At 37.8% G+C, this 27,814-nt stretch overlaps 2 protein-coding genes across 14 annotated transcripts in view; one reads left to right on the forward strand and one right to left on the reverse strand.

The window, feature by feature from the left end:
- Positions 1-102: 102 nt before the first annotated feature.
- Positions 103-24,400, reverse strand: RNF170 (ring finger protein 170). 9 transcript variants are annotated; one of them, XM_066569374.1, is made up of 8 exons: positions 24,353-24,391; positions 21,737-21,794; positions 14,799-14,942; positions 9,838-9,913; positions 8,425-8,533; positions 7,320-7,393; positions 5,395-5,499; positions 103-3,707 (listed from the first exon to the last, which is right to left on the reverse strand). In XM_066569374.1, exons 3-8 carry the CDS (start codon positions 14,933-14,935, stop codon positions 3,438-3,440), a joined length of 771 nt encoding a protein of 256 aa, XP_066425471.1. In that variant the 5' UTR covers positions 14,936-14,942; positions 21,737-21,794; positions 24,353-24,391; the 3' UTR covers positions 103-3,437. The 9 variants fall into 9 exon arrangements, with proteins under 9 accessions (XP_066425471.1, XP_066425469.1, XP_066425472.1 ...); XM_066569372.1 differs by having other exon boundaries at positions 8,425-8,536; XM_066569375.1 differs by having other exon boundaries at positions 14,861-14,942; positions 24,353-24,373.
- A 120-nt stretch (positions 24,401-24,520) lies between these two features.
- HOOK3 (hook microtubule tethering protein 3) overlaps positions 24,521-27,814 on the forward strand; it is an 85,858-nt gene continuing 82,564 nt past the window's right edge. For all 5 annotated transcript variants that reach the window (XM_066568623.1, XM_066568624.1, XM_066568625.1 and 2 more), the window contains exon 1: positions 24,521-24,630. In XM_066568623.1, the coding sequence (XP_066424720.1) occupies positions 24,574-24,630 (57 nt within the window). In that variant the 5' untranslated portion in view covers positions 24,521-24,573. The remainder of the gene's footprint in view (positions 24,631-27,814) is intronic.

The following is a 27,814-nucleotide window of genomic DNA, read 5'->3' on the forward strand; positions in this document are numbered from 1 at the left end:
GTGGGACGCCACACTTACAACTTTAATGCATGGAAGTGGAAAAAGGGGAAATAAAACAATATTGCATCCAGATAGTCAATAAAATAAAATAATTCAAAAGAATCTCTTTAACAGTAATTTATTATCATTAAAAGTAACAATAAGTAGTTTTAAATTCTTTTGTCTTAAAAATCTAGTGTAACATACTGCTACAGTTCTATGAAACTTACGGCAAAATTGTATCCCCAAACCACACTGCTGTGCCTGATCCTCACAGACATCAATGGTGTGGCACACAAATAGCACAGAAATGGATCGCTCTATACAGCGATGATCATTAGGCCTCAAGATGCTACAAGTTATTTTGTAAGAGCTATTAAGTATAATTTTTGTTTTCCTCTCTGTTAATATTGCTAGAACAATCAAATATTTCACATAGCTTTTGGTGCCCATGTGGTCTTTCAAGAACTGTGTTTTATTCCCATACATCTTCATGCTATAGTTTTCCTTTTTAAAATTTCCCCCCCTTAGTGACACGCCTCCCCCACCTCAGGAGACAAAACCACAGCAATGTTTGCAGTCACTCTGCACACAGCATCACCTGTTTCCTTCCTTCACATTCTGAAGCCAGTGTTCAGCCCTAACCCTTACCTTTCACACTGCTGCCTGAACAACTTGGCAGCACACAGTTCAGGAATACTACATGGTCATATTTTAATCTCCAGCTTCTTGGGAGTTCTTAGGTTAAGCTTAAGCTAAGCACCCAAGACAGCTAGCCTTTAGCTATTTCAGATTTGTGGAAAGGAGCAGTGGCCAGACATTGCAGGACAGATGCATCTTTGCATTACACAAAAAGGCCTGAACAAGTCATAATACTGTTTATCATTGGCTTGCAGGACCAAAAAAGAATAGCCACAGGCAAGCACACATATCACTGAAAAGAACAGTTATAATTCTATCAAGCATTTAATGTGCTGGATTTAAGACTACAATGTTACTCAATACTCAAAAGTAAGCAGAAGCCTCTGAGTGAAACCCTTCTGGCTATCTTTTTCTTCTTTTACTGAAGAAAAAGAACATGGGGAAACTTCATATAGTCTTTCAGATGTGGTTTGTGTATGATTTCAGATACACAGGATCCCCTTAGATGGGATAGGAAATTTCCACATGAACTTCACAGTAGTGCATGGAATTAGGAAATTCAAAGACAACCAATCAGTAAGCAGCTTCATGTGCATCTATATCCACTCTGGATTTAGAGAGTCATGGGAAAATTATAATCATAGGGTAAAAGTATGGATGAAGCAGTAGATCAACAAATTCCATGAAGAAACTCTAATTACAAGAGCAGTTCACACTCTTCTCAAAGGAGACCTACAATTTAAACTCCAGGAGAAAAGAGGGTGTTAAATTTACTCAATCAATAAAGAATTTTTGGGGTTTGTTTTCAGCTAGATTTCTTGAGAAAGAAAACCCCAAAACTAAAAACAACACTTATAGTAAAACTGAAATCCTGTCTTATGTAATATCCTAAACCACTGTCTTGCTTTGTAAATGCACCTAACAGCTTATGAATTTCTCACCCTTACTCAATAACACCTTAAAGAGCTTTAACTGAGGTAGCCACTAAAACTAAAACATCACCATACATTAGCAATGCCAACACATGGTGAAAAGCTCAACCAAGATGCTCAAGAAAAGTCAGCTAGCATTGCTTCCAAAAATGTAATTTTCTCTCTTGCTCTTTTATTCCAAATCTTACTTTACTTCCCTTTTCTCTTCTTGCCCATCTCTAACAAACAGCAACAAAGAAAAATTTAGCTTTCCAGTTCATTTGTAAAATGTCCTTGGATTTCCAAAACTAAATTTTCAAATGAAGATTTGGTGAATTTAGTTTTAAATTAATGTCATTTAGAACACTGACACTGAAGGACAATCTGTACCCTCAATGACTGACACCTGAGGTTTCAGCTCTATCATCTTCCTGCACATGCTTAAGTTCTAGAAGCTGTAGAAAGACACCTGCAAGGGGAAAACACAGAAGCAGTGAAAAGGTCCCTTTCGTTTTAAGTCTCAGCTATATATGTAAACACACAAAGAATCACCTATTAATTCACTGTCTTTCAAGTACTCAGGAAGTTAAATTGCAATTATCAGTCCTCTAGCTAAAAAGTACAATGATCTGTCATATTCTGGATCTTTATAGTCACAATCATTGCTCAAAATGAAAGCATTTTCAAATTACTTGAACAGCTATGGTAGCCTACGCTCAAATGCAACATAAAAAAAATTAGCTTTAAGGATAATTAATACCCTGGTATTTTTGAAAACACTTTCAATATTTTTTTATAGTCCTTTATCACTATTTTTCAAGGTAATTCAGAACCTCTTCTATCAACGTCCAAATCAAACAACCAACCAAACAAGAAAACTCCAACTGAAAATCACCCCAATATCTATGTTGTTTAGTACATGTATATTGCAGAATGTACATTTGGGTAAACATCTACACTGTACACATACAAGTACATGTACTGTAAACATCCAGTTCTGACTTCTTTTTTTCAACCACTATTTGGAATTTGAGTGTTCTCTCTAATTGGCAGAATATTTTAATGCATATATGGAAATGCAAAGTTGCATTTCAGCCATATTGCATTGACCCAAAGCAACACAAAACCTCTGCTTCTAAGATATATACTTGCCAAATGAAAAAGTCTGAAGAGAAAAACCATGCTCTTGCTTAAAAAATAGAGCACTAATGAGTGTGATGTGCATAATACTGGTTTCTCAGTGTAGAGCAGATACTATGTATATATTCCCAAATATAAAAATAAAATGGTACAAATTGCATGCAACTGTACATAGTGCAGTTCAAGCAATACCAAGGAATTATCCTTATTCTTCTGAAGCATGTGGACAACAGCAAACTGCAAGGTGATAATTGTAATGCGGTCCTTGGGTTTCTTCTTCCACAGAGACAAAAAATTTTTATTTCAAAAAAATCTAGTCCACAACAGGGAGACATCAAACAATTTAACCATGATAACTGTACTGTGAAGAATTTCTGATTTTTCTTATACATCTAGATAATGCAAAGGGCTTATTGTTTGAAGTACTTTGCTAGAACTCCTTTTTTACAAACCACAACACACCAAAGAAAGCGTTTCCTGCTTTCATTACACACAGTTGTTCATCAGGTGGAAGTAGATTAAGGTGGTTTATTACAGCATTATAAAACTAACCTCCTTCCTTATGAAGCATATGTAATGCACAAATTAAAGATTCCAGTTAAGCATCACCATATACTAACCCTTTATGTTTGTATAACATAACCAGCTAAGAAATTGTTACTACTGAAATCATACACAGGCACCTTGCTATATCATACTTACGTTATAGTTTTCTTTTTAAAACATTCCACAACTGACTTGGCTTTTAGGTCACTTTTGTCCATTTCATCTATTTAGACGCTGTGTTACCACTTCTCTGTACATGATAGAGATATATATCAGCAGCAGAAAAATGACAAAGAAATCATCCAAGAACCCCAGAATTCCAAACAGAGCTTCAGGAAGAAAATCCAGAGGTGAAGCCAGGTACAGCAAGGCTCCAATCAAGCAGAGGAATATCCTGATGCGAAACATCCAGAAGAGGCCCCCTACAGAAAACATCTCCCTGAAAGCATGTCGCAATAAAGTGGGGAGATCCATAATTCTTTCCATAATCTATAAAGAAAAAATTTAAAAGTTAGTATTTTGCTTTAGCAACTCATCCATGCTAAACTGAAGTTTCTACTACTACATTATATCTTTGATTCTGTTAGTTTATAGGAATTAAAACAAAATCTGGGAAGAGTTAATGAGTTTAGTTTTACCAGGTAGAAAGGCATTAGAATATATATGTTTTCAAGAAACAGTTAAACTTTGTTATTCTACAATGAAAAGCATATACTTAATATATATCACGAGAAAATATACTGGCATCTATTATGAAGGAAAATCAATGACTAATAGAGGAAAACAAATGACTGGGAAAGTAAGAAACAGCAAACAGGTTAACTGGAGTAAAATATTTATCAGAACGCAAGACAAACCAGGATTGTGAGAAAAAACCTAATGGGTAAAGTAGAATAGGTTACAGTTTTTCAGAAACACAATACCCCCTCTCCTGGTGTATAACCAGCGATTCACACAAGTTTCCAAAGGATGGATGAAGCTTCAAAGTAAACTAAAGAACCTTTAAGTGAATCCATTCCTGCCTCCTTTCCATTTTGCTACTATGAATCTGCCAGCTTAGCAAGAGACTGCTCAAAAGAAAATATTCAGGTTTTTGTTGTGACGAGCAGGGAGGGGTGAACTTTAAAACTTTTTTTATACTGGCTCCCTTCTATGGTACACAGTTTCTACACACAGAATGACTTAGTGCCATAGCCGAAAAAGCTTTTGAGAAAGAAATTTTGTACGTGGTAACACTGTGTATAAATCAAAGACAATTTATCTAGTCCAATTAGGGCTTTAGTGCAGATTTCTGGCATGACCTCAGACAGGTTACTGGGGACTAGACACAGCTCGCAGAGAGGTCTAATGGAGCCTGAAAGGCAGTTTCAACCTCTTCTGGACAAAACCCATACATTTTGTGGTTTAGAAAAATACTCCTCCCTCTTTTGTCTCTTTGTACTGTACATTTTTCTTTTAATGTCTTTTTGCTATATCCAAATCCCATTACAAATGAAGACAAGGAGGGAGGTTACTAGTATGCATGTGTGTCCATTTCACCTTGCAAAACAGGACACGCACACAGGAGATGGGCTCACAAGGCTGACTTTCTAACATTTGTAGAACTTTGACCACCCCTCTTAGCTATTTACAGAAGAAAAATTCTTTTTCTTCTTTACTCAGAAAGGAGAAAAAAGACTGTAATATAAACTAGGGGAAATAAAAAATCAAGACAACGTACAGCTGTCTGAGGAGAAAGGCACAGAGCAGAACTTCATATTCTTCTTTATAATCAGAGTAAAAAGACCAATGAAGTGAATATTCTTCCTTGCACGTCATTTATTTCATTAAGTATTTTTACTGACTAATTATTGATCCTTTCAAAATAATGACTCATATCTAAAAACAAACTTAACACATGAACACTTGAGAAAACTCAAGACTTATTAGATTCTCACTTACAAGAAAAAAGTAAGTTTGCCTACATTTTCATAAATGACAAATAAATAATTTTGGGGTTGGCCTAACCATTTCAACGTGAATTTCCTAAAGAAAAGTTGCCTAGGCCCTAAGCATCAGGAAGAGAAAATCCATATCCCAGGGAAAGAAAAAAAAAAGAAGGGGGGAAAAAACACAAAAATTGCTCTCAAACTCTCCTGACACCATTGACTTCCACCTAAATTTACCCAAAACTTACCGATCTGGGCTGTCCTGAAAATCTTCGATTGTAATCATTAACATCTTGAAACACTTGGGCTGCACCCTGCTGATCTTCACCAAAGAGTGGTAAGAATAGTGTTACCTAGGCACAGCAGGGAGATTATGCTACACATGCAAATGTAAAACAGTCATCTTTAGTTAACTATATAAACTAAAAAACCTTTGGTTTAGTTGAATAGTTAATAGGAGAATAACCTGAAATTTACTAGCATGGGTACTGCAATTAAATTTTAACTAATTAATTCCTTACAGCTCCTTACAGAATATTAATTTTTAAAGAGATTTTTAAAAAAAGCACAAAATAATTTTCCTTTTAAGAGAGGCTTCCTAAACACCTAAATGCTTTTTGTTTCATAAGTGGGATAAATGATTTGGAGAACAAAACTAATTTACCAAATTAATCTACTTTTCTTTTCTAAATTGAAAATAGAATAAAGCAATCAATGAGGCCTTTCTTTTCCTATTTTTAGGATTGCCTTGCATAACAACAAACATGCAGCAAAACTCATGGTTTTGCATATGGATCTTCATACCGAGATGAATTAAGAAAAAGATATTAACCTTCAACTATTTTGTATGGACTTTGAGAACTTTGCTCTGTTCTTGGGTTAACTTTCATGCAAACATAGAGAAATAAGATATATGTGAGTATGACCTTACATCTGTTATCTTTCTGCATAGGAGTTGCTGAGACTTCTATTTGGAAGCAATGTACAGGTAAAAAATGCAGATTATCATGGGAAACAGGGAAGGCATAGTACTTTAAATTATTATAGTCTTCCGAAGCTTCCTCTGTAACTGGCAACTAAATATAAATCTGTGTGGCAGTCACATTCAGAAACGAGAGCATAAGAAGATCTACATTCAACTTCTGGTCCTGCCACAAACCTGTTGTATGACTCATGTTCATGTATACATCTTTCCCTTCACCATTTATAAATCAGGGTTAGAATGAATACATAACCATGCAAACTGTGCCACCTAATATACCTGTTACTCAGAGAAACATAAATGAAAACATACATAAGGAAAGACAATAAAGAAAATCACTTATTTTCCCCTTTTCCACACCTTCCCCACCTATTATTTGTGTCTTTTTCTTCACTGGCTACACTCTAAACCTACTCATTCTTCTTCCAGTCATATCTATTTTTTCTTCCTTCAACTGTCTTCTTACAGTCATTTGTCCTGCTGATACACACAATCAAAATAGGATACAATGGAGGGACAAGGACATGAATTACATAATTCATCAGAAGTTACTAGCTCTGTAGTTTGTGCACTATTAAAATAAAGATGTACTTTTGTTAAAACATACACTATCAGACTCAGAGATCCTAAGCCTTAATGAGTTGCAGGAACATATTTCAAACTGACAATGTAAGTAAGTTGCGTAGGAAGTAAGTTAGTGCTTTCTCTACAAAGATTAAATTAATAACACGTACAAGTTAAAAATAAGACCAAAATAAGAAATTGACATGGATAGGTCTTTTGGTAGGGACAGAGGGAAGAGAGAGCGTATTTCTCAGGAGCCAGTAGTGTGCAGCCAAGCCTTTCAGATGCAAATTCTGGTAAAAGAAGTTAATAACATCTTCAACAGAAAGCATGAAAGGATCATAGTTTAAATCTCACAATTTTCTGTTTTCATATAGTCTTTACAGAAAAATAGCTGAGTTATCAACTATTGCAGAACAATCTGAATTTTTGGAGCCACTTGTCAAAGCAAGAAGTTCGGAAAAACTGAATGTCCACCATTCCTGTCTCACATATCCCTCTGTACTTTTTCAGTTTCTCAGACTTCTTTATCTGCCAGCCTCACTATTGCAGCTCACATGTAAGTGCCTTTTGGCAGGCTATTCTAGACAGCCAAACTGACAGGTCGACGATGATTTAAAATATTACCGTCTGTCTGCAGATTGGACAGCGGATGGCACCCAGCCATGAGCCATACCTCCAGTAGGCAATAATGCAGGAACCTGGTGGAGGTAAGGTACACACACATTTAAACACCTCAGATGAGAAATGCATCGCCTGAAATAATACATTTCATGGCAAAGGAAACAACAAAAAGTGTATATAAGCAGTTAGGTTAAATCTACAGTTTCTGATGTAATTTTGTGTACAGCATTCACTGAAGATCAAGACCAAGAACTAACATCTTCAAATTCAATGCTATTAATGAGAAAACTCCTGAATAGGTTCAACTGAATCAATAATTTTAAGGCATTATTTCCGGGAAACACAACAAATTTTTATTCATTAAGTGAAGAAGCAAATAATAAAAATTGTTGCCAGTTTAAAATGTAGAAGTCACAAAAATGTCAAGAGATGTAAAATTTATCCTAAAAACTTGGCTTTATCATCATCAGTTTCAACAGATGAAGACAAATATTAAAATGTAAGTATTTTATCTGTTTTCCAAACTTGCTTGTTTTTCATTTAAACAACTGGGCATGGTATATGCTATATACTTAAAAAAAAAAAAAAAGAGATGGAAGAATTCTACTGGGAAAATGAAGGAGAAGAAGCAAAATGCTACATAGGGTGTCAGTATATAAATATAGCCTCAAAAAAACACAAAACCAAACACTTTAATCAATTTTGCACTTACTTATAATTCTGCAGAACTTCCAAGAAAAAATATTTTGTGAAATAAAGAATATTTTATTATTTCTAAAACATTTTTTTAAAAAAATGGTACATTCCCAAATGTTCTTCAACATCTTGAGTTTTTTACTAAACTGGAAACAAATTATACTCTTTGACATTTTAAAATTAAACAGTTTCATTCCTGATAGCATAGAAAACAATGCAGCACACTCTTAAAGTAACTGTTTATTCCTAAATGTATTTTCTCAACTATTTATAAAAAATTATTTATTTTGCAGATGCAATGATAAACAGTTAAAAGCAAACAAAGTTTTGAATTAGGATGCCTGAGCTAGTGCCAAAAGTTTGTATTTCTGTTCTGTTTTTAACTTTGGTGCTAGGAGCTTTCCTTGCTTACCACAGAAGAGATGTCCACAGTTTGTTTCTATAGGAAACGTAGCCTGTTGCAAACAGACTGGACACGACATATCTGTATAGAAGCGATGCCGATCACCAGCAGAAGCATCCTGCTGGAACAGCAGGAAAACACAAAGTGTTGGAGATACTATGTTATATAAGTCTACTGAGTTCTAAAAAATAATAAATTGGTGTTCATTCACTATAAGTCAAACTGTCAAACACAGAACTATGTGAAATGAGAAATATATTTAAATGTAAAAATTAAACATAGTTAAATGTATTGATTCAATAAGCACATTCTTCTGACAGGACCATTATTTTCCCTTCATCTGTTAAGTAAGTGTGTGCTTCAAACCAGTTAAAGACCACAAAGAAAGAACCTCCTTGGTCCTTCACAATGAGTCAGGTTAGACATGCTAGAGCATGAATAACAAACTTGGATCTATATTGTTACTTCATTATCCTGAGTGGTTCTGTCCAGAGCCAGGTAACCAAACTGCGTTGCTTACCAGTTGCAGCATTTAGTGTTTCCAAGCCCACACAAAGATATTAACTTGTGTATGTCACTGTCATGAAACTGTTTTTCTCCCCATTTTGCCGTATTTGTCTTCCACATAAATATGCACAGTCGTTATTTCAAGAAATATAATGATAAAAGACTTTTCAATATTCTCCAAAAGTATGGCATAGACTCTACCAGTTTAACTAGATGCAGTCATAGAATCATTGAATGGTCTGAGCTGGAAAGGCCTTTAAAGATCACTAAGTTCCAACTGTCCAGCCATAGGTAGGGATACCTTCCACTAAGACCAGGCTGCTCAGAGCCCCATCCAACCCTGCCTGGAACATTTCCAGGGATGGGACATTCATAACTTCTCTGGGCAGCCTGTCCCCAGTGCTTCACAGAAAAGAATTTCTTCCTTGCATCCCATCTCAACCTAGCTTCTTTCAGTTTAAAACCACTACTCTGTCCTGTGACTAAAGGCTTTGCTAAAAAGTTCCTCTCTGTCTGTCTGTGCCTGGCTTCTGTTGCTGTGCCATTGTTCTGCTACACACTGCTTATCAGTCTAAACATCTACCCCTGTCCTCTCTCAGCAAACTGTACTCCAGATTTCCTTTCCTTTACCCTAAAGTTCCCAGGAACATTCCAGGAAGCACACAGCATAACCTAACATACTCCACCTTGTGGCAAAAACTTATTTGAAAAAAGAACCAGCCAAAATTTAGTTTTAATTACTTGATGCATCCATTAAAAAGGGTACATTATCCCATTACTTGATGGACTTTAAGGATGCCTCTGTACAGTAAGTAAGCTCCCGTAACTTTCAAGATCATCTTCTTCCATAACCTCAGAGAAGCCTGCAGTACCCCACATCAGAGAGCTGAATGATGCCGACACTTGGTACAGCACCTGATCAGTTTGAAGCTGCTGACGAAGAGCTCGCACTAGCTCTTGATTTTCTGGATGTATGTTCTGATGTTCATTTCTGTGAAAGGAAATACAAGCAATAAAAAGCCCTGTGATCCAACATTGAAAAATAACTCACTGAAACAAATATGAAACCTGAACAAAGGGCAAAAAAAAATTATTTCCTGCTATAAAGGATTTTAAAGGAAGTACACAAATAATTAAGGAAACAGGAATTTATTCTGGATCCTAAAGTTACTTTGGACACTTAAAGCTGTACAGCGGCAGGATTTTTCAGAGACTCCACAACCAATCATTAAATCATGTTAAAATTAGATTTTAATCTGAGAAAAAATTAAGCCTTGAACCTAAAAAAAAAAAAATGAAGTTGCTTGAAAGCTTTTTGATTAAAGACATGTTTTTGTCTCCATTGCTAGTTTCTTATTTGTTGGTCTACTCAAGAAATTAGTCAATAAATTACTAGTTTTTCACTCACTGCCCAAGTCACAGAGTTGGAACCTCCTAATTACTTCAATTTTATCTGCTACATGATAGTTGCATAAGAAAGAGTAGACAAACTTGCATTTAGAATATTGAATTTATGTAACTATCAGCAGACTGGATATGAAAAGAAACCACTCTTTTAAAATCACTCTTTTTTAAAAAAAGAAAGATTCTACAGGCAGGCAAACTACAGGTTAGATACACCAAGAGGAATCATTGGGAAGGGCCATACTGAAGAAAGAAGGATGGATATATTTCAAATTTGAAATTCAAAAGCATAATGGGACAGATTTGAAATTAAAAATGTGCTGACAGCAATCAGAGGTGTTGAGTTACAATAAATATGAGTCAATAGCATATGAATTTTTATGCTTTATTAATTCATATGGATTTGAATGATGATACATTCTGCTCAGTACTCTTGAGGTCTCAGCTGGATTCTGTTCACCATTTTGGGCTAAATGCATAGAAACACATAGAGAAGTTGGAGAAAGTTCAGAAGATAATAGGAACTACTGCCCACAATTTTTATACATTAGAGAAAGACTTAAGAAATGTCAGTTTATATAGAAGACCGTTCATGGAGTGAAAAGGGGACAGGAAAAGTCTTTCAGTCTAAAAATATGAGCAATTATTTCCCACAGTTATCTAAGGCTTGTGGAAACACATTTCTAACTACATAATGTACAAAATCAGACAAGATTACCTCAGGCTACTTTGGTCTATCCCTGACTAAAAGTTAAATCAAAAAAAACAGGTTGCAATACTTCCAGGGATATTGAGGTAAGCTGATCATCTGTCAGAGATGAGGGCTGGACCGGCTGAACTTTCAGGATATTTTCTGGTTGCAGTTATATTATATAATTTCCTCAATGGCTCTAGAAGCTTCTGCAATATTTTCCTTCAGTTAATGTGGGCAATCATAATATTGCATTATTGCTCAAATGTTTATTGTGTTATTGCTAAAATGTTTAAAATTTTTTCTGCCTCATTCTTTTTTCAAAGAAAAATAGACAAGTCCCATATTTTTCATGCTAATATTTACATGACCATCTGTAAAAAGAAAATTTATTTAATACTAATATGGGTGACATATGAAAGCTGGATGATAGAAAGCCTGTATTAAAACCCTTCTTATGCACCTTTGGTCTCCATGAATCAGATTTTGTGGATGCTGTCTGCTATACATGTTATATGTATAGAAGTATTTTTCTGTTTAGATGCTACAAAATAAATGTATTTCACATCTTCAGTTTTCCAGAATGTCTGATATATATTGAAGTCCAATTTGATTCACACACAAGCGCAAGGCATGAATTGTAAGACAGTTTATTCTGATTTCTCCATAAACAACTAAATTAGCAGTAGCAAATTTGCTACTGCAAGTGTTCATTTATATGACCTTACCCTGGTATAACATACTATGCCGAAATCATGAGAGCATTTGCAGAGCTGCAGGGGTACAGCATGTACAGTCACTTATGCATAAGACAGTGATGTAGCTGAAAACTATGCAATGTTCAGGAAGGGACAGGCAGAGCTCAAGGCATATCAAATTTATAACTTCTGTCATGCAATTAGTGTGAGAAGATAACTGAATAAATAAAAACCAATATGGTGCCATGTCATTAGAGGCATTATCAAACACAAGCCAGAAAGAAATAAAGTTAGATGCAAAGGCCTTTTATTTCCCTATTTCTGACTGCTAGCACGCCAAAACTTGAGGGAAAAGTCCCATGATGTGGAAAGATTGTATTATGTACCACAGAGGGCCCCACCAAACTATTATTGGAAGGAAGAAGACTCATTCAGTGTGCAGTCTCATGCAAGGAAATAGAGGGATAGTACTTAAGGGGACTGGTGCATCACTGTGCAGTGATGGACACTGTTAATTTCCAAGGACTAAGATCTCACTTCTGCTGAAAATAGTACTTGATCCTATAATCAAACCATATGATGGATAAAAAAATTAGATTAAAAAAATCTAAACATGTAGACCCATAAATATGGAACAGTTAAGTCATCTAGGACAAATCCCTTGTAGGGAATTAAAGGATCAAGCTTCCTTTAATTTGCTGAATACACTGAATTTTCACAATCTCATTTGTAATGTGACAACCTACTCACCAGTTTAAAAGATGATGGAAAAAATCTGGCTTCATTTTATCAAAATTTATAACTCAAAAGCATACAGGCTTCACAAAAGTATCATATAGTGCCTGAACTACACAGCTGCAACTTGTTAAAAATGTTAATTATGGCTTGTAAGTTTCTCCGCCAGAAGCATGAATGAAGCCTTGATGTGATGCTTCATTGAGTTCTTTCACCTGGAAACAAGTACAACAATTATATCCCTTAACAGTTCTCTCCATATTCTGCTTCTGCCCCCTAAAATCTACTGCAACACATACTCCTTGCTGCTCATTTCCATTTTGATTCAGCTCCTGCAGCTACTCATCACCTTGTAAGCTTTCCTTCCTGTATACTTACCCATGACCTGTTCCTACCCAACTTAAGTATTTCAGTTCTGTTGATACAGAAGCATGAAAGGCAAAGAAAAAAACTGGGGTAATGAACACCATATAAGCAACACAAAGACCACTGTACTGTCTAAGGTAACTAGAGAAGAAAAAGAAAATACTCTTTTTCTTCCTCACTTCCCCCTCTCTGCTAAATAAATTAAAAGTACTATAATTTTTGTACTGTACAGATTTTCTATCATACTATGCAGATTTTGAGGGCAACAATACAAAGAAGATAGATGAAGAGTGCTGCTGAATACAGACAATTTCAAAAGGTACCAGAAGGCAGAGCAGGGAGCTGAGAGGATACAGGTAAGACTTGCAGTTGTCAGTCACAGAATCACAGGCACAGAATATGCTGAGTTGGAAGGGACCCCTCAGGATCACTTAGTTCAACTCCTGGTCCTACATGAACATCTCAAGACACATATGCACAAGAGTATTGCACAAACACATCTTGAATTCTATCAGGCTGGTGCTGTGACTTCCCTGGGGAGCTGCTCAACCTTCTGGGTGAAAAACCTTTTTCTGGTATCTTAACCTAAATCTCCTCTGACTCAGCTTCACGTGTTTCCTCAAGTCCTGTCACTGGCCACAAATCATACAATGCAGATCTCCAAAGTCTGGAAGCTTTGTGTTTTCAGTTTGTTTGCCCCTCCAGAAAATAAACCATCAAGGCATGTAACAGGATTCACAGTCAAACTTTTTACCTACCTCATTACTCTGCAGAGGCAGTCGATAATTAGCCTTATCTGCCTCCCTAAGTAACTCTTCATAATTGATGCATCATCTCCCTGAACTTAATTCTGACTGAACTCCTGCTACTCTTGTCAACTGCTGACCCTTGTTCCACTCACTTTTTTTTTAGTATTTCTTACTTGCCTTTCTAGAGTTCAAAAATAAAGTGTTAACTTTTAAACTAAACACTTAAAATTCAAGTCACAAATGCCAAAAATGTCAGTATGAAGGATAGAAAAATCATAACAGAGCAGATAAAAAAGAGGCATTATTAAAGCAATCTGAGTAACTGAAACAGCTTTGGGAAAAAAAAAAAGGCAAGGTGAAGCGAATGCCTTTCTTAGATTCTTTTGTGATATCCTGATCCTTAACAGTAGCACTGCCTTGCAGTCCAACCAAGTTTTTCTACCTATAGCTTATTTAGTAGCTTGCTCTCAAGTAACCCTACCTTAGCAATATTTCTCATGTGGACATTTCTTCTTCAAGTTCCATGATGCCACTGCGTCACTAAAACTGAGTTCCCTTGGTTTTGAAAACTGTTCTCTGTTCAGAGGTTTACACACATCAATAAGATAAAATAAAATAATATAAAATAAAATAAAATAAGCCAATCTGAAGCTCATTTTCCCAAAACACATAGGCTAAGATGTTTGTTAGGATGCAAAGAAAAACTCTGAAACAAAAATAAGCTTTGATGACTTCATCATTAAAGTTACTGAATTCTGAACTTAACATTTTCCTGTATGGAATGCACATTGCAGTCCACTGTTGTACAGCATACTCATTTGAAAAAAAAAATCAATTTATTTGGATTTGGGTTGTTGTTTGTTTGCTTTCTTGGAAGGAGACCTCAGCTAGAACGTACATTGGAGGAATATATCCAATTTTAATCTTGGAGTCGTTGACAAATCTGTACTTTTTAAACAAACACAACACAGCTGCCATACAGACTGTGAATTTAACCATTTTCCATCTTAATGAATGATGAACACTACTAAGCTTGTTTATCTAAAGATATGGAAGCGTTAAACTCCACTTTTGATTTTAGGTGTACCAAGCAATTAGTTAAACATAGTAAGCAATCAAACAACCCCTTCCTTACTGTCACAAAATCACAGTTTTTATGTACCAATGCACGCAATTGTGAAGAAAGTTAGGATTTTTATAAAAAATGAATAATTCCTCTCAACACATTCTCACCTTAAAAGCGTATATACCAGAGCAGCAATGAAAGTGAAACTGAGCACAACTGCCACCAGTACCTGGTCACTTACTCCTTCTATAACTGAATCATTATCTAGCTTCAAACTCTGAACTTCTGCTTGGTGACTGGCCATCACAGCTCTAAAATGCAAAAAAAATAGATATATATACATATATTAAAATGTATGTGTCATGTCTTGTTATGTGCACAGACATTTTAAACACAGTTACAAACAATATGTAAACAGAATAGTCATTGTTGGGAGAAAAGAGTGGTACAAAAAGAAGGAATATATCCATTTTTAACGAACACTGAGTTTGCTGTAGAGGTCTTATGCAGTAGCAAACAAATCTTAAATGTGTTATGTGTTATGATTTAAACATAAAAAAAAATAGTCAGATAGTTTACCTTGAAATCTTTATAAGATAAATTGCATAGGAATAGGTCATTACTGAACTGGCCATATTCTAAGGACTGTCTATTGAAAGAAAGTTTAAAAGACTGCATTATCAAGAATTTTAGTTATTACACACCACATCATTCCTGGTAGGCTAAGCCAACACAGAAACTTAACTTTCACCACTTACATGAATGAAGAAACAAGGACATTTTGGTTTTAATGTTAAATGCTCATTGCGATACACAGGGATCACCCAATAAATTTTAAACTTCATTTCCGTTTTCTGTGCATTACCAGCCTTTAGCTGGAAACACGGGGAAAACTTGAAAGAAAAATAGTATTATCCTTAGTTAGACTCACTTGTTTTATATTTGTTTCACATTTGTAGCCATCAGTGACTAAGGTTAACATTTTTAACCCACAGCACTAACCTACAGCTGGATACGTGACATAAAATAGTTTCCAACCCACTGCTGAATCATTGCTGTTGCAATCAGGAAGTGAAATGAACTATGGCTATGAATATTACAAAATCAGAACAGTGAAGCTAACTCTGTCAAATGACATAAGAAGTCATATTGAAGCTCTGTCCATGCACAATTGAAGTATTTTCCATGAAGCTGTCATAAAATCCCAGTGTTGGTTTCTGAAGGCATCAAGACTGGTATCTTTTTCTGTTTCCTAGTCCAGCCTGCAAGCTTTCATCAGTGTTTTACTACACTCCACAGCTCATGTGTCATTTTTAATTTAAACCTCGCTGTCTAGAAAATATTACCAAACACCCTCTGGCCCTGAATTAATTGCAAAACTGAAATGGAGTAAAAGTCATCAGGATTTTAGTGGATACCTGTAATACCCTGACAAAATTTCAGCATGTCAGTCTATTGCTAATAAAAAAGCGTATTTTTTCCCTAAGACAGCTACTCTCACCCTCCACATTTTTTCTAGTATAAGCAGTGGAGCTTTTTTCAAGCTTCCTTACATTTTTGGCAGCGGCCTTCTGTAGCAGGAATACAAGAGAAGTTGATACATTCTCAGAGTAGTGTTAAGAAGTGTAAGTGGTATAAGTAAGTATGTAAGAGCAGAGCAAACTCATGGAGAACAAGGGGAGGTTTCATTAATTGTTGTATTTTGGGGCTTTCCCTGTGAAAGCTAAAATGGAATAACGAAGCATATATGAAATGAAACAATAAACTAAGTTATCCTAAGTGTGCCAATCTGAACTGAGACTATTATTTCTGTAAGTATAGTCAATTTTTTGCTAATTACAGCTTTCAACAAGCAACTGTGTCACAGTATTTGGAAAGAGTAACTTCTTTCAAAGGTGGAACACCAGTGACTCATAGAAAGGCATGCTTAAAGTAGGTCAGTGTTTACACACGTTTCATATATACTAACAAATGAAAGACCAGATCTTTGTGGAAAGGTCTTACATAGGAACTTGGGGCTACACAAGGAGTTAGAGCATTTCTCTGCATAGCTAGTTACACAATTACATTCCTATAGCTAAAGCCATGAGGTTAAGATGTTGTGAAATTTTTCTGAGCAGTGGTTCCCTGGTGCTGAGGATCTGGACTGGCAAGTGTGCTGTGATGCCTCCCTAACCCAACATTACCTGCCTATATACTTAAGTTCTTTGCATATCCTGGCCTGAAGAAGCTTGTCTTTCTTACACTGCATCATTCTGAGACAGCCATTTTCCACAACGGTGCATGCTAATATCTTCCATTTCTATGTTTTTCCTCCTTAAGTATCATTATCAGCTGACTAATTTTTTACTCTGTTCCACTGTTTTTTTCTGGGTTGACCACTCAGAACAAAATCAGACATAAATGCCAAGGAACTGGTATAATTCCTCCCTTGCTCCACACCAGTTCTGTTAGAATACACCAACATGCCAATGACAACTACATCCCATTAAGTACTACCCATCGTTTTGGGTTTGGGTTTTTTTTCAGAAATGCCTATTGTGCCAGAGACATACAGACAATTTAACTGTACCTTTGGGAGGCAAGCACTTCTTATATTAACACCTGAACTTCCTCTGTCACTGCTTGCTTGATGCACTTTGAAAACAACACTAAGATTATCAATATCACACCAATTTAAATCAGTTTCCCTCAACAGCCTTCAAGACATCTACTCCAGCTCTTCCCTTTCTGTGTGTTCCTTGCAACAACACTCCAAATTCTTATCTGCCTACCATCAATAGCATTCACTGCATCTGCTTGCCTTAATTTCTGCTCACTCATCTTTCTTGAAATACCAAACTAAGGTGCCAAAGTTAGCATCAGAACATGAAAACAAAATACACAGATCCTCACTTTCTCTTCCTTCTTGCACATAATACCAGTTACTTATATCTACTTCAGCCCTTCATTTTGAAACATATATGACTTTCCCAATAACGTTTTGAAATAAGCATAGTGTACAAGAAAAATTATTGCACAGTTTTTCTCTCTGCACAAACGCCCTGAGACACTTTGTCTTTACTTATGTATCAATACTGCAAAGACTATGTAGAGGGGGAGTGGAATCTGCCTCAGCTTCATTCCCAGCTGCTTCTATCACTAAATTCTAGAGAAGACAAATTATCAATGCTTAATGCCCATGTTGTTCATATTTTAATTTACTTGCTGTTTCTGGACAGCCAACAAGTGCTCTGTATATTTTTCTTATTACTTCCAACACTTTCTCTCAATAAGATCATTGCACAGGAGAGCTGACAAGACTTGTGTAGACTAGGTACTACAAAACAGAGGGTATCACTTCAAAAGAACCAATACACATTTTCTCAGAATTCATGCCTCAGTAGAGATAGTAACAATCTCCTCCTCATCCTATCTCTAAGATAGCATGTTAAAAAAGCAATGTCTACAAAGAAAATGTTAAAATACACTAATAGAAAAAAGGAGGAAGGAATTTTGTGATTTCAAGGCTATCTTGAATGTTTTCAAACAAAATACCCAGAACTGGAGGCTTGCAGTTCATGTTTCTTCAAGTGCAACTACAGCAGCCAAAGAGTGATCTGCAGTGGTTTGAATAAAAATAGCTTCTAAGAAATCTTGCCTCACAGTGCTTGTGTTCAGCAATTGTTGCTCTTTCAGCTGGTGCAACTAAGAAGCAAGCTATAGGACATTTAAATAATGTAATGAAGACTCAGTCTTTGGAGACAGCCAGCCTTGATAAAGACCAAGTGTGTGTCAGAGAAACCTTCCAGAACCATATTTTATTACATATATCTAACCACCCCTAAAATAGTCACTGTTAATAATTTGACGCAATTCAAGAGTGAGTTAGTATGTCTCATACTAAATTCCATCCATTGATTCATTACATTTTTCCAGTTATGAAAAAATGACAGCATTTCATCAACCTTTTCCTCATATAATTATTTTCAGATCTGGGTTCTACATCACAGGCATTTCAGATATTAAATTATTTTAAAGGTTTTCTTTCTTTCTTTTCTGTAGGTTACCTTGTTTCTTTCTAAAATTGCAAAGAAGGTTTGAATTATTTTCATTGCTCCGTTTCTATTCTTTAATACAATAAATTAATTCCTGTCTATGCTAGCTCTGAGAAAAGTACCAACTGTGTGAGATTACTTCAGTGGAAAAAAGGCAGTAATTGAAAATATATTAAATTCGGATAAATGATTTCTGGTTATACTTATGACTTTTTCTCTTTTTAGCCATTTCATTAAGATGGCTTCCTTAAATGCAAGCATAACTCCAGCCTATGAGAGGATGAAAACCAAGCAACATCTAATAATACTCACATCAAAACTGGATTTGTACAACCAACTTCAGAATTTTAAAAATATCAATCGCAAACTTAAAAACTGACAAAAATGCTGGGCCTTTTTCCTAAAAGTTTTTCCTTTTCAAAAACAACACTGGCAAAGCCCAAATCTTAAATTCCAGGTTTATTTATTCTTCAGACTACTGGCACTTGCTTCAAGTAAAACAACACAGAAAAGGGGGACAAAGACAAGGAGTTACTCCTCCATCCATTTGGGCTAGCTAAGTTACAGCTTGACATTGCATCCCAGTACACTGGGAACTGATTAATTTCCATGAGAGCTCTTGATGGCTAGAGAGTATAAACAACCTCAGAGTAAATTGTCCACAAAAGGTTTTGCAATAGAAAGGAATGTAATTTACTGTTTGTAAAATCATAAAGTTTTATTTGTAAATCTGTCAGTAATTAATCATCTGTACAGAAAATCACCTTGTTTATTACAAGTTTTTCTCAGAGTGATCACTGACAGAAGGTAACACTAATTTTTTTTTTTATATTTCAAGAGTCTACAGACCTTTTTAAAGTTACATTTTCCCCTCTGTGGTTATGTATGAACAATGCATGCAGATTTAAGCAAAAAAAAAAAAAAGAGAACTATAATGAGCAATACTGCAAGTACAATGGCTTTTATTCTTGGAAATTCATACAGAACACATTGAAATGTGAGGGAATAAAGATATATACTAGTGGGGATGTATTATTTCTTAATTTTTCAGAACTGAAAAGTATTATTAGGACTTTCAATGTTCAACATAAAGCACTGCTATAACAATACCCTATGCCATGACTCATAAAAACAATCCAGTCTTTACCATGATATGTTAAACAGCTGTCAGCTATCCAAAGTCAGAACTTTTCCCATCGTTTTCTGAAGTATTTTAACTTTTTTGAGTTTATCAGGGAAGTGCCATATGATAATATACTCTTAAAACCACAGAGATTTTTAGGACACACTACTAAAGGAATGTGCAAGCACAGTGAAAAAGAAATAAGAGGCTCTCTTGATGTCTGAGAAGTAAAAAATGAGGTAACACACAAGCAATACTGATGTGAGATACAAGTTATTAACTTTACTGTACTGACTTTATGAGCATGGTACAATTTGCTTCACATCTGAAAGGTAATTTGGATAACAATGTGTCCTTTATGGGATGGGCTGGGAGTGAACTGGATGAGAAAAATGGAGCTTTGGATTTTCATTTATTTCAGTTTTATTTTGAGTGTTTTTCTCTTGATGCAGTACAGCCACCATTGGTTCTTCAAAAAACTATAAGTTAATTATAAAGTGATGGTGGGCAAGGGTGCAAGCCAGAACCTGCAATTCCTTTTGCCAGTTGCCTTTTATTAGCAAAAGCATCGCTCCCACCCTTTGAAAAAGTTGCTTAATTTGTAGAGGTTGTGTGTTTTCCAGGATAAGCTAATTCATCTCCAACTAGTCAAATACCACAAGTCACACTTTCTTAAGAACAAAAAGGCTTTAACCCCTCAAAATTTTCTTCTATGTAAGAGAAACAAACAAAAAATTGGTTTGTATAAAAAGTTTCTAATAAGATTGGCCTGTTTCAGACAAAAAAAACCAACTTTTAGGAATTTAGCATATTAAAATAGAGCATGCTTATTCTGTAATCTAATCCCTGAACACATATTAGCTGAAATATCTATAGGGATAAATTTAGCACATTTTATTTAAGAGAAAAGCAGGCAAAAATTCCCAAAATAAAGACAAACTCTTAAATGTAGGGCAAAAGTTGAGACCTGTCTCATCAGAAGCTATCTAATTACTTCCTGCTCTAGTGTAGTACCAGGTCATGGTCCCTCTCTGTCATTGACAATGGGACTTTGGGAATGGACTTGACTCAGTGAACTGAATCCTACAGTTATTTGTGTATATCTTTATCCAGTTATCTGGGCATATCTTTAAGAGTCCAAAGATATGCCCAGACTGCATTCAGAAGCAATTAACAACAGCAGGCATGAACTACACATCATGAACAGTGGAAGTGTTGAAGACTCTCTGAGTTTACTAGCCTAAATCCTGTATCAGCCAAATCCTGAGGTGATAGATTTTTATCCAGGTTCCTTAGTGTACTAAAGTCAGGCTTTGAAGAAGCAGTGTAGACAAATATAATTTATAGAACAGAAATAATGGAAATGATTGATGGTATACTTAGAAAAAGTGTTTCTTGAGGAAACAGGATTTATTAGCCTTTCATTTTTTTGAGCACAGTCTTACTTGAATAAAGCACCAATCTCTAGTACTAAGTATCCCCCTGCACTGTAAGTATCCCCTCTCACTACACAGTGGGAAAAAATCCAAAGGGCACATTTGCTAACAGAAATTAAAAAAAAAAATCTATAATATAGCAACATATAAATTGATGAGATATATATTCTGTGACAAGGTTGTCAAAACTGACTTGAGATTATCCTATTAGAATTTCATGCAGTCTGCTAATGCATCATTATTATGAGTTTGCATCAACTTTGGGTTTACAAATAAGTTCAGCTGGTACAAGAAATACAGCCAAACTCAGCTGTATAATATTCAGTTATATGCTTACCACCTTTGCTTTCAGGACTGTGCTGACTACATTCAAGTGTATGCATACCCTTTGCAAAAGAGAATGGAAAAGGTCTGAACAGTCTTGCTAAGAGAGAGGAGAGGGCAATTTCAGTAGGCAAACAATGATTTTGTTGAGTATACATTACGAACTGACCAACTGAGGCACTTGCCTGATAAAGCAGGTTTCTGCAGGGTCTGAGGTCAGCAGTCTCTGAGGCACATTTTTTCCTAAAGAGAAAAAAAAAAAACAAAAGAAGAAGAAAGAAAGTAGATATTCTACTTTTGCTGATGGAATCATGTTTTGCAAATTAAAAGTAATGCAGCTGTAAACTACAGGTGCAAGGCTGTGAGGGAAAATAATCCAAAATTAATATACCATTCTACTGGGAAAACAAAATATCTCAAATAATTTTTATCCTGAGTCGAAAACCACATGGATGACTTGAAGCAAGAAGACATGCAATGCCCTGTTTAGCATCACTATTCTGAATATCTGCCTGGGTGATGTATGGCTTGTGTAAAACAATCCCTAACAAAGTTTTCCACCACTTTGTAAGGCAAAACCATACTGAAAGGTACAGAGTTCTAAACAAACCAGAGGGTGGAACTGAATTAATATGCAGATAGGAGCATGAGAAAGAGCCCGCGTATGCCTTCAGCTTGGATACCTCACCTTCCTGGTCAGGTCGGAAGAAAAAGAAAATATTGTCACTTCTTTATAATAATGTTTACTGGAATATGGTAGTACTTCACCTAAGCATGAGGAGGTTTCAGATCTCTCTTAGGAAAGGTGCCCAGTAATACCTTGTTGTAGAAAGCGCTACCTCCCTATACAACCTCATATCTAAAACAGATAGCAAGGCAAAAAAGCAATACAGTATTTGTTTGCGTCAACAAAATACAAGCTACACCTCGTGGCAATGGGCAAAGCAGAGTGGGAAATGAGACACAGAGGAAGATATGATAGACAACCTTAAACCATGCAATGTACCTGTGAAAGCTGTCAAAAGTACCAAACATGTTGCTTAAAGCACGCATTAAAACTTGGAATGGAAAGTTGGTAGTTGTGCAGTTTTCTAAAACTTTAAATTCATCCTGAAACTGAAAGTTACCTTTAAATGAAGACAAATTTTATTTATAACTTATAGAGCAGATTGAGATCAATAAGAAAGTAACTTTCCTGGGAAAACTTGAAAATTTTCATAGCTCCTACAATACTCTACAGTTCAAAAGAAGCTCACATAAAGGGAGCATTTAGTTTTTCTCCATGTTACTAATTCATTAAATGGAAAAAGTGTGAGAAAAGAGGGAAAATAGCGGCAGTTTCCACATCTGTGACCCTTCTTGTTTATACAACCCTCCACCGTTATCAGAGCTTTGTGCCTGCTCCTCCATGTCACTGCATGCCAGGCTCATTGTTAACTGATAGGGAACTGCAGAACTTATCACGATGCCACACACTCTCATTGCAAACTTCAAATAGTCCAAAATCCAACACACTACTGTGTGAGAGAAAAAGAGATGCTTGAACTCCTCAGGTGACCCATTTGCAGCATGATGGAGAGCTCCTCTGGCTGGGGCACAGCAAGGATGCAGGGGCACCCTGGCCACAGACAGACTCCTTGTTTTTGAGATAAAAAATTAATTAAATCACCTGAAGAATCACACAGAACCAACTAGGCTGGAAAAACCACTGAGATCATCAAGTCCAATCTAAGACTGAACACCTCCCTGTTAACCACACCATGACAGCAAGTGTCATGTCCAGTCTTTTCTTGAACACCCATTGAGATGGCAACTCCACCACCTCCCTAGGCAGCCCATTTCAATATCTAATTATCCTTCTTCCTAGTCACCACTTGCTACTAGTTCTAAGCAAGTAACTCATAGAATTGTAGAATGTTAAGAGATTGGAAAGAACCTGAAAGAACATCCAGTTCCAACATCCCCATGCCACAGACAGGGACACCTCTCACTAGACCAGGTTGCTCAAGTCTTATCCAAACTGGTTTTGAACAGGGCCAGGGGTGGGGCATCCACAACCTCCTTGGACAACTTGTTCCAGTATCTCAACACCCCTGACAGTAAAAAATTCCTTCCTGCTACCTAGCCTAAATTTCCCTTCTTTAAGTTTAAACCCATTACTCCTTGTCACTACAGTCCCTAACAAAGAGTCTCTCTCTGACTTCCCTGCAGACCCCCTTTAGATACTAGTACGTTGCCTGTTCATTAAATTCACTACAGCAGAGCTCTGTTGAAAGGAAGCTAACGTCGTCGTCTTGTCCAAAAACAGATGAGAACGTCGTCAAGGCTGCTCCATACACAAGCCAAGCCACACGAGATACTAAGACTATGATATGTCTGTGACTGCAGGGTCATTTCCCACTCCAAAAGGAGGAAAACTTTGTAGGGGCTGCTCCACCCAGAAGCCAAGCCACATTCCACACCAACATGGATAACGCCTGTGGTATACCATCCTCACAAACCCACGCTGCCAGCCCCGCCGGACACTCTCCTGAGCAGCTCCTCCGCGGCAAGAACACACACACACACACACACACACACACACACACACAAACACAAACACAAACACAAACACAAACGGAGCCGGGGGAAGCACTGCACACGCCTCCTACCCGAGGGCCCGGCGGCGTACGAGGTGCCTCGGCGGGCATGCAACGGAGGGACTCGCGTCTCCCTGACCCTCCCCAGTCCCCCCTGGCCGGCTGTGAGGGACGGACAGCCCAGCCCGGTGCGCGGCGGCCCCGCCCGTGCCCCCGCGGTACCTCAGCCACCGCTCGCCGCCGGCCTCGCGGCCCCGCCCCGTCCCCCCGACGCCGCCGGGTCGCGCCGCGTCCCCCACCCCGCCCCGCCCCGCGGCCGCCGGGCGCAGGCGCACGCGGCCGGTCCGTCAGGGCGCGGTGACGTGTCGGCGCCACCGCCCGGCCCGGGACGGGGCGGGGCGGGACCGGCGGTACCGACCCGGCCGCGGCCCCGCAGTCCCGCCATGTTCAACGTGGAGAGCCTGGAGCGCGCCGAGCTCGGCGAGAGCCTGCTCACCTGGGTGAGTGCGCGCTGCCCGCCCGCACCGAGTTGGGTCGCGCCTCAGGGCCGCGGCGCCGGGCGCCTCTCGCCCTGCCGCGGCTCCGCTCCGGTGATGGAGGCCCCGCGGCCCGCACCCCGGCCGGGCCGCGTCGGGTCGGCGGAGCCCCGGCGGCCCGGCCTTGCTTTGTTTATGTCTTATCTTGGCGCATCGGGGGTGCCTGGGCAGGGCCATGCTCCGCCTCAACGCTGCCCCTGCAGCGGGGGAACAAAGGCCCGGGGGGCCGGCGCGGGAGCGCCCCCAGGTGCGCCCGGGCTGGGCTGGCGAGCTGCAGGCCGGGGCTCGGGTCCCTCCTATGCCGTTGTATGTCAGTACTCCGCTGTTCGTACCTGCCCGTCTCCCTCTGACCAGCAAGGCCGCCTTTCTGACCGGAAACTTGCATTTCCGCCTGTTTATTTTTCTCTGATTTTTAAGCAGTGGTTAAGTCTCGAGAGACAGAATTCATCGATGAGGTCGAGGATTTTACAGTATCAGCCTAAGAGGTGATATATTTATTCCTGGAGGTGTTCAAGGCCAGGTTGGATGGGGCTCTAAGTAACCTGATCTAGCTGAAGGTGTCCCTGCTCATGGCAGGGGCATTGGAACCAGATGATTTTCAAGGTGCTTTTCCAGGCCAAACCCTTCTATGGTTCTATGATTTTATGATAAAAATTACTCTATACTACTTTAATATTGGTAGTTTTTCCCATAAATGTCTTTAGGTTATGCTGTCACTCAAAGAGCAGCCAAAATATGGTGGACATTAAACCTGGCTTTGCAGCTACCTGTAGTCTGAGCAATGACCATAACATAGACGTGGAATTTAACTTTCTGTAGTAGCTGAGTAATTGGTCAGTTGTTTAAAACCTCTGGATTTTGGTTTGAGGCTGGTTTGGATTTTTTCCCTTCTATACTCAAAATTGCCAAGTAAATACCTAGAATATGAAACGCTGCAATACAACTGATTGTTAACTAGAAAGAGAAATTTTCAGATTTTTTTTCTATGAGAAGCCGGAGCTGACTGAAGCTCTGATGGTGATGAGTGAGTTCCTGGGGAATAACAGGTTAGATTTCTCAATGAAAGTCGGAAAGGATGAGCAAGGGAAATAGTTTATTGTTAGGAGTGAGCACATGGCCTGGAAAGTATAGAAGGTGACAATTTTGGGGAAGAGGTTTTCGGAGAAGTGCTTCATGTAGGTCTGCAATAAGTCACTGAGTTTCACTTTCCTTCACATTCCTGCCAGCTTTTCCATATTTGTTATGGACAAGTGTTGGACACTTATTTTGCTTTCTCTTTCCATGCTTTCTCTTTCAGGTGTGGGGAATAAAAAGTCCCAATATGAGGAAGTTGACACATGTTAATACTGGCAAAGAAAAGTTGAGTGAGAGGCTCAGTCTTTATAATCTGCAGTCCTGAAGCTGTACGTATCCCGTGCAGCCTGGTCCTGTCTGTAGAAATGGTCCACACAGGTGCCTTTATACTTCTCAAATACTGAACTAATGAGGAGACTACCTGCATCTCTTTTGGCTAGCAGAAATAAATCATTTTAAACAGCATTTGAATGGATCAGCTTTATTCTGAGATTAATGTATGAAGTTATGGATTATTTTACAGTTTCATCATTTATGTGGGAATGTGGCTTTGAAACAGACTCAGTAATAAAAAAATGAAGAAAGGTGACTTTAGTTTATTCCAGCATACATGAAACTTGCAGAAGAGGCAGTGAAGTTTTTTGCTCCTCAGTGAAACTGACTGTGTATAAAGAAGATGCTTTTTTTGTTTGGCTTTCTCTCAAGTCCCCTAATGATTCTTGAGAAACCGTTCATTTAGATAGGAGGGTAGAGCTGTCTTAATAACAGTGTATGCACATCTGGGAAGGCCAGTCATTTCCCATTATGCCAGAGAAGCTGGCTGCTCTTTAGAACTGGTTTAGCCTCCCAGGTTGCTTGCTTAATTCATACAGAAGTACTTAAACTGGTTTGTCTGTGTTTTGAATAGATAAGGATTTCTGCAAGTCTGAGAAGCTGTTTGGCCTAAAATGAATGTTTGCTCAGATAGAGTGAGAAGAAAGTGTTCCTCCCTCTACCACCTCATGATTTTAATTAAGGAGCATATAACTTAGGCTTTTTATCCTACATGCCTGTGATTTCTCTTCTGCTGCATTTAAGCTGGAGCAAGCTGCCTACCTCTGAATATGTTTTGGTTTATTTTTTAATATTCTGCCAATACCCATTTTTGTTGTTAGGCTTTGGCTCTAGCTAGCTTCTTGTTTATTTTTCACCTCTCTGACAACGCCATCAAATGGCTTCCTAAATAATTTTTGTTCAGGATTTTGAACACCTGGATGAGTTTTGACTTAATACCACTTTAGCAGGTGACCATGATATTGTTTTGTGACAGCCACAGTAGTGGCAACTTGAGGAAAACTGAACGAAGGACTGGAGGCCAAGTACTGGCCTCTCAAAAATGATAATTGCACTTTGGCAGTGTTAGCAACTTACTGTAATTGTAGAATTGTTGCTCTACCAAAAGTCTCCCACAAAACTCCCTTTTGAGACTACCCTACGCACTATGGGATTGTTATCCAAGATGCAGTTCAGCCAAGGTAGTTTAGAAAAATGCAGCTACGAGGTAAACTGCAATAATACTAAAGTTGTTTCAACGTATCTAACAGAGATTGACAACTTCTTTTTCTGTTTAAAAGTTAAGACTGGTTTATATATGAACACATTGGGTTTTGGTGTTTGGTTTGGGTTGTTTTTGTGTGTGTGTAGTGTCAGGAGCTCTCTCAACTTCGATACATAGCTGAGGCATTTCATAAAATGTGGAGAGCTGCCAAACATGGCTGTGCCAATTACACTTTAATGTGTATGAAATCATTCTGATAGCTACAGGCTTTTGCTGTGTAACCTGAGAAGTTTTCTTTTCTAGTGTAGAACTAAGATATGATACTGAAAAGATTGCTTAGCATTAGTATGTAAACAGGAGGATTCCTCAAACAGGCTGCTGCTAAGTGGTTGTAAGTAGTAAGTTGGTGTGGAGATGTCATAAACTTTCTTTCATTGTGATAAATATTGCTTATTTTAATATGTGCTGCCTCCACCAAACTGCATCTTGCCTGCTTTCTTTTCCAACCCTCAAGGCCAAATAGAGTTTCTGTTAAAA

This window comes from Molothrus aeneus, chromosome Z, assembly GCF_037042795.1.
Source record: "Molothrus aeneus isolate 106 chromosome Z, BPBGC_Maene_1.0, whole genome shotgun sequence".
NCBI lineage: Eukaryota > Metazoa > Chordata > Aves > Passeriformes > Icteridae > Molothrus > Molothrus aeneus.

Bases quoted from the DNA above. Each gene is read 5' to 3' on its own strand.
- RNF170 (XM_066569372.1), bottom strand. From the start codon at position 14,935: ATGGCCAGTCACCAAGCAGAAGTTCAGAGTTTGAAGCTAGATAATGAT. The intron at 8,537-9,837 runs GTGCTGTACCAA...CTGCTGTTCCAG, and splicing joins AGCAGCTTCAAACTGATCAG to CAGGATGCTTCTGCTGGTGA. The intron at 3,708-5,394 runs GTAAGTTTTGGG...TTTTCTTTATAG, and splicing joins TTTCAGGACAGCCCAGATCG to ATTATGGAAAGAATTATGGA.